The sequence below is a fragment of the Amblyraja radiata genome, chromosome 37, assembly GCF_010909765.2.
Source record: "Amblyraja radiata isolate CabotCenter1 chromosome 37, sAmbRad1.1.pri, whole genome shotgun sequence".
NCBI lineage: Eukaryota > Metazoa > Chordata > Chondrichthyes > Rajiformes > Rajidae > Amblyraja > Amblyraja radiata.
In genome coordinates this window covers 22,417,833-22,425,176 of record NC_045992.1, presented here as the reverse complement: position 1 = coordinate 22,425,176, position 7,344 = coordinate 22,417,833, and the positions used below count along the sequence as shown (strand labels likewise).

The 7,344-nt window shown below is 43.5% G+C and overlaps 1 protein-coding gene across 1 annotated transcript in view; it reads left to right on the top strand.

Moving 5' to 3' along the window:
* Positions 1-1,011: 1,011 nt before the first annotated feature.
* The window catches only part of bms1 (BMS1 ribosome biogenesis factor), a gene marked incomplete at its 5' end in the record, with an annotated part of 100,063 nt that continues 93,730 nt past the window's right edge, over positions 1,012-7,344 (top strand). Inside the window, 4 exons of the mRNA XM_033012868.1 lie at positions 1,012-1,222; positions 1,955-2,034; positions 5,519-5,707; positions 5,866-6,008. Of these exons, the coding sequence (XP_032868759.1) occupies positions 1,012-1,222; positions 1,955-2,034; positions 5,519-5,707; positions 5,866-6,008 (623 nt within the window). The remainder of the gene's footprint in view (positions 1,223-1,954; positions 2,035-5,518; positions 5,708-5,865; positions 6,009-7,344) is intronic.

Genomic DNA, 7,344 nt, shown 5'->3' with positions numbered 1-7,344 from the left:
CATTGAATAGCTCGAAGGGCCGAATGGCCTCCTCCTGCACCTATTGTCTATTGTGAGAGGTCTATGATCGTGAGCGTCGTAGCGTCTTTCTGGTCACCGCTGAATTTTCAACATGTTGAAATTTTCGGCGACTTGCTGGCAGTCATCTGTAAAGGTCGCGAAAGTGGGACAGGCCCTTTAGGTGCTATTTGTGGTGGTGTTGATGGTGAGGGGAGGGGGAGCTCTCCTAAAGTCCACAATAAATTCCACTGTCTTAAGAGCATTGAGCTTCAGGTTGTTGCGATGGCACCAGGACGCCAGCTGTGTCACTTCCTGTCTGTAGGCAGATTCCTCCCTATCCTGGATCAGTCCAATCAGGGTTGTGTTGTCCGCAAACTTGTGAATCTTTATCAAGATTCACAAGTTTGCAGACAACACAACCCTGATTGGACTGATCCAGGAGTCAGTGGAGGTGCAGTCGTTGGTGTAGAGAGAGTAAAGGAGAGGGGAGAGTACGCAGCCTTGCGGTGCTCCTATGCTGAGGGTTTGCGGGTCCGACATGCTGCTTCCTGTCTGTTAGGAACCTGGTGATCCACCGACAGAGGGGTTCAGGCACAGTCAATGCAGAAAGTTTGGAGTGTAGTAGCTCTGGCACAATGGTGTTGAATGCAGAGCTAAAATCAACAAACAACACCCTCGCATAGGTCCCCGGCGGTCTAGGTGCTGGAGCATGAAGTGCAGGCCCAGGTTGACTGATATTGGCCAGATATGCAAACTGCAGAGGGTCATGATATTTTTCAGTTTGGCCAGCACAATCCTTTCAAGGGTCTTCATGACTGCAGAGGTCAGTGCGACAGTACTGCTTAAGACCAGTAATCTTTGGTAGTTACAAGGTAGTACAAGGTAGTTAGATGCATTTAAGGAAGGCTGTTATTTAATTGAACTGTTTACACCTTATCCTAGAATAAGTAATCTCTGCAGTAATTGATCACACATTGTAAAACAGATGTGTAAAAACAGTAAACCATTTAATTCAATCTCATCTTTAACAGAGCGCAGGACTTGAAAACTAAAAAGCATCACGTCCCTCTGGTTGACCGGACACCGCTGGAGCCGCCGCCCATTGTTGTTGTTGTGGTGGGACCCCCTAAAGTGGGAAAGAGTACTTTAATCCGGTGTCTGATTCAGAACTTCACCAAGCAAAAGTTGACAGAGATCAGGGGGCCAGTCACTATCATTGCAGGTGAGTCTGCAATTGTGAATATCACTTAAAATAAATGATTTGAGGTAAATAAATGACCAGGATTGAGTGTTTCCAGAATATTCTACATTGATGCAGCAGCTTCAATGCACAAGGAAGTCCCTCCACAGATGCTGACTGCCCCGCTGGGTTTATTTGGGGCAGTGAGTCGTATACCTTGCTGGCTTTTTCCTTCACATTTCCTTCCTGTCTCTGGCAACCTCCAGCATGAAGCCCAATGTAAAGTAACTCTTCAGCAACTGTCTCCGTTTCTGATTTTCCAGTTAGTGTACATCCTTGTCCACAGGATAATTACTTCATGGATTGATCTCATGGGTTCATCCACGTGGAAACAGCACATATTCTAGAATGTAGAGCAGTACATTGGCCCACAATGTCCATGCCGAACATGATGCCAGGTTAAACTAATCTCATCTGCCTGCACGTGATCCATATCCCTCCATATCCACGAGCGTAACTAAAAGCCTCTTAAACTGTGATTTTGTATGTGTCTCCACCACTACCCTGGCAATACGATCCAGGCACCCTGTGTGGAAACAAATCTTGCCACATACTTTCCTTTGAACTTTGACCCTCGCATCCTGCAGCTCTGCCCTCTAGTCTTTGACATTTCCACCTTTGAGAATAAGGTTCTGATTGTTTTTATTGTATGTGGATTTGGCTTTCGCTCGTCTTTAGTTTGCGTTCATCATTACATGGTTTTGTTTTCAACAGGCAAGAAGCGGCGGCTCTCCATTATTGAGTGTGGCAACGATATTAACTCAATGATCGACTTGGCCAAAGTGGCTGATTTGGTGAGGAAATCGTCGAGTTTTAAAAGTCTTTCGATTAAATATTGCTTTTCGATTAAGTATTGCTATTAATAAATCAATAGCTTTGACAACAAGCATGTCAATGTAGCAAGCATTCAAGGTCATACAACACAACAGTGTCATCAGTTTGATGATCATTGTTGATCAAAAATGGACTAGTTTTTAGTTTAGTTTCGAGATAAAGATATAGAGATACAGTGCAGAACCCGGCCGTTCTGCCCATCCTGCCGTGCCGACCAGTGATCCCTTGACACTAGCACTATCCTACGCACACTGGGGACAATTTACAATTTTACCAGACCAATTAACCTACAAACCTGTACGTCTTTGGAGTGGGGGAGGAAACCAGAGCACCCGGGGAAAACTCACATGGTCCTGGGGAGAATTCAGATAGCACTCATAATCAGGATCAAACCCGGGTCTCTGGCGGTGTAAGACAGAGAAGGTTAGGGAGGCAGTTCAAGGGATCTAGAGTGTTGAGCCCATGACTGGTGGAGTGATGAAAACTGGGAGGACCCATGAGGCCAGAATAGGAGGACCTTTGGGATCTTGTGTGGGAAGGTGTATCAGGCTGGGACTGAAAGATCTGAAGGACATTTTAGTGACATGGGAATAGTAAAGGATTTGGGTAGAATAGGAAATTTAAGTTTAAATGTAGGCATTGTCCCAGAAGTCGGTGAGATGCATGAATACGGGATGAGATGTGATGTGGGAAACGGCATTATGGATGAGCTGTAATTATGTAGGGTGACCGATGGGGAAATACACTTCAACCTGTCTCAGGCATTTTGTTAAATGTTGAATTTGAGCCTCTGGTGTGGTTTGGTAAATTCAGTTTAGGAGATGCCTTTTTAGTATAGTTCAATGCAGAGTGCTTGATATGTTGAGTCAAGTCAAGTTTATTGCCATATGCACAAGTACAGTGAGGTACTTGTACAAAGAAAATCTTGCTTTGACTTGCTTGAAAATGTGGAGCGTGCGTGGAGGTGGTGCAGTCAGATGCAATGACCTCGTTTAAGAGGATGGATACTTAAATGGGCAAGCATGGGAGGCTGCTGTCCTCATGTAGGCAGATGGGATCAGTAGATGGGAGAGAAGATTAGTTTGACCCGTTTCCATGCGGTGTGCCTCTACGCAACTGGCTCAGTATAGTTGAAATTAAGATTTTTTTCTGCTTGATATGGTCTGTAGTGGAGAACGACATGTCTAGTAGTGTTGGGCAGTTCCACCCGGATGTGCAAGGTAGTACTTAGTGTTTAACCATATAATAAATATAACCATATAACAATTACAGCACGGAAACAGGCCATCTCGACCCTTCTAGTCCGTGCTGAACACATAATCTCCCCTAGTCCCATATACCTGCGCTCAGACCATAACCCTCCATTCCTTTCCCATCCATATAACTACCAATTTATTTTAAATGATAAAAAACGAACCTGCCTCCACCACCTTCACTGGAAGCTCATTCCACACAGCTACCACTCTCTGAGTAAAGAAGTACCCCCTCATGTTACCCATAAACTTCAGTCCCTTAATTCTCAAGTCATGTCCCCTTGTTTGAATCTTCCCTACTCTCAGTGGGAAAAGCTTTTCCACGTCAACTCTGTCTATCCCTCTCATCATTTTAAAAACCTCTATCAAGTCCCCCCTTAACCTTCTGCGCTCCAAAGAATAAAGCCCTAACTTGTTCAACCTTCTCTGTAACTTAGTTGCTGAAACCAGGCAACATTCTAGTAAATCTCCTCTGTACTCTCTCTATTTTGTTGACATCCTTCCTATAATTAGGCGACCAAAATTGTACACCATACTCCAGAATTGGCCTCACCAATGCCTTGTACAATTTTAACATTACATCCCAACTTCTATACTCAATGCTCTGATTTATAAAGGTCAGCACACCAAAAGCTTTCTTACCACCCTATCTACATGAGATTCCACTTTCAGGGAACTGTGCACAGTTATTCCCAGATCCCTCTGTTCACCTACATTCTTCAATTCCCTACCATTTACCATGTACGTCCTATTTTGATTTGTCCTGCCAAGATGTAGCACCTCACACTTATCCGCATTAAACTCCATCTGCCATCTTTCAGCCCACTCTTCCAACTGGCATAAATCTCTCTGTAGACTTTGAAACTCTACTTCATTACCCGCAACCCCACCTATCTTAGTATCATCTGCATACTTACTAATCCAATTTACCACACCATCGTCCAGATCATTGATGTACATGACAAACAACAGTGGACCCAACACAGATCCCTGTGGCACCCCACTCGTCACTGGCCTCCAACCTGACAAACAACCATCCACCATTACTCTCTGGCATCTCCCATTCAGCCACTGTTGAATCCATCTTGCTACTCCACCATTAATACCCAACCATTGAACCTTCTTAACCAACCTTCCTTGAGGAACCTTGTCAAAGGCCTTACTGAAGTCCATATACACAACATCCACTGCTTTACCCTCATCAATTTCCCGAGTAACATCTTCAAAAAATTCAAGAAGATTAGTCAAACATGACCTTCCAGGCACAAATCCATGTTGACTGTTCCTAATCAGACCCTGTTTATCCAGATGTTTAGGATAGTAATGTTATGTGGTAGGTGTGAGCTTCCAGTTGGGAAGTCCAGAGGAAGTGTTTTCCTCTACCAAGCCCTTGTTGTAACTAAGGTCAGAGCATTTGAATGAATGCTGGCGGTCTGAGATGTTGTTTAGGTTCATCACCTTGCTAACTAAATATGCATGGTTACAGGCACTTCATGTTTTACATGGGGGTTACGGGCTTAAAAAACAATGTGTAAATCATCAAGACATAGCACACTACTATGCTGCCAATTGAAATAAATGAGAGTGAACCACACCATCCAACTTTATGAAGCCTTCCCTTCCATCTGTACTATGTACATAAAACGCAGAAAATTACCCATTCATGTTCCATAACAGAGAACACATTTAGGCAGACACATTTAAACAAATAACCTTTAAAGCTGCAAGCAATCATTTGAGGGTTTTTTTCTGTTAAGCCAAACTGAACTTACTAGATAATTTTGAAAGCTAATGTGTAAGTTTGCCATGCATAAATTTGAGTGCGTTATTGTGAAAATAGGAGCGCATGGATGAAACTTTGGTGGTAATTAGATAAAGCACGTTTTTCTAAAAACGTGTAAATCAGGCACGCATAAACCACAAAGGAGTCTGTATATGGCAATTAGTGAGATAACCATATAACAATTACAGCACGGAAACAGGCCATCTCGACCCTTCTAGTCCGTGCCGAACATGTATTCTCCCCTAGTCCCATATACCTGCGCTCAGACCATAATCCTCCATTCCTTTCCCGTCCATATTTGGTTAATGTATGGGATATTTGGTTAATGTATGGGACCCGTTGCATCTAATTGAAGTTTTTTCTTGTGTAGAATGAGGACAACAAATCTTAACTCCCTGTGTTCCTCAGGTTTTGATGCTGACTGATGCCAGCTTTGGCTTTGAAATGGAGACATTTGAATTCCTGAACATCTGTCAGGTCCACGGTTTCCCTAAGATCATGGGTGTCCTCACCCACCTGGACACCATAAAAAACAACAAGCAGTTGAAGAAGACAAAGAAAAGATTGAAGCATCGGTTCTGGACTGAGGTCTACCAGGTATGAGCTAGCGAGGGAAGTTGGGCTGGAAAGCTTGCATTATGACGGACAGCTCTAATGGCCCTGATAACTGCTGTGCCTGGATCTTTTGCCCTGCACTGTCAATGCTTGAACTGTAAGTTAAGGCAAGCACCAGCATCACTGTCTGTATTTTCCAGGGTGCAAAGCTCTTCTACCTGTCAGGAATGGTCCACGGGCAGTATCAGAAGCAGGAGATCCACAACCTGGGCCGATTTATCTCAGTGATGAAGTTTCGCCCACTGGTCTGGCAAATGGCACATCCTTACATCTTGGCCGACAGGTAGGCACAAGTTGCTTGGCTACCATTCCAAACCAGGAGAGAGTTGAGCACCATAGTGTAGAGGAGCTGTCAAAGTTGCGATGAGAAACATGAGAAGCAATGGACAATTGTTGTTGGGTTGGCAACAATTGGGGTCGGGTAACATGGACAGGAATTGGGAAGTGAGACTGGAGTATTGGAAGGACTTGCGGCTCCTTCCTTTCCCTGTTAATTAAATTAGAATTTCTATGTGCCTTTGGCTAGTTTCGCACTAGTTTTATGGCAATGCTTCTGCATATTATCTAAATACCTATTTGCTGCTTTGAATTGTACAAATTTGTTGTAGGTAATTAATTTTCCAGAATGAATGCTGCAGCCAATGAAGTGACTTAGAATTCAAACAAAGTCACAACAGTGCAGGGGGATTCAGAAACTGCATTGTGGGGGCAAAGATGGGGGCAGGAAAGATCCTGCCAGTTGGATAGGGGAATATCACCCTGCTGAGTAAATTGGGGCATTTTCTATGTAGTGAATGAAGAACCAAACCGACGATATAGTTGAGGAGCAATTGGCATTGTGTTTTTACCATTTTCATCAGGTTAATAGACATAGGAGAAAAATTAGGACATTCGGCCCATTGACACTACCCTGCCATTCAATTATGGCTGATCTATTTTTCCCTCTCAACCCCATTCTCCTGATCCCTAACTATGCCTTGGGTTAACTTTAAATGGCACACACTGAGACCCTACCTAAGAATATCTTGACAAACCAGCTCTGGGCTGAACCCTCACACACTGCATTCTGTGGTCTAATGAATAATTTTAACATCAAAAGGTATTTACAATTATTACATAGATAGACACAAAAAGCTGGAGTAATTCAGCGAAACAGACTGGCACATTTTTGATTAGTGTCAAAGGTTACCGGAAAAAAGCAGGAGAACAAGGGAAACACAGGGTAGTGGACTGAATTAGGAGTTTTCAGCCCAGTGTTTCTGACAGTGGTAGATAAATATGTAGAGGAGCAAATGGTGTGTTTGTCAAGAGGATAATACCCAGTATATTCAGGATGGTCCCCTTTATAGAGCCTCACAGATGGAACCTTACAGCTGGAAGAATTGGACAATGTTCCAGTTGGCCAGCAGTAAGGGATCATAAATTCATGTGATTGGAGCAGAATTAGGTCATTCAGTCCATCGTCTACTCCGCCATTCAATCATGGCTAATCTATCTCTCCCCATAACCCCTGACACCTGTATTAATCAAGAATCTATCACTGTCTTAAAAATATCCATTGACGGCCCCACAGCCTTCTGTGGCAAAGAATTCCACAGATTCACCACCCTCTGACTAAA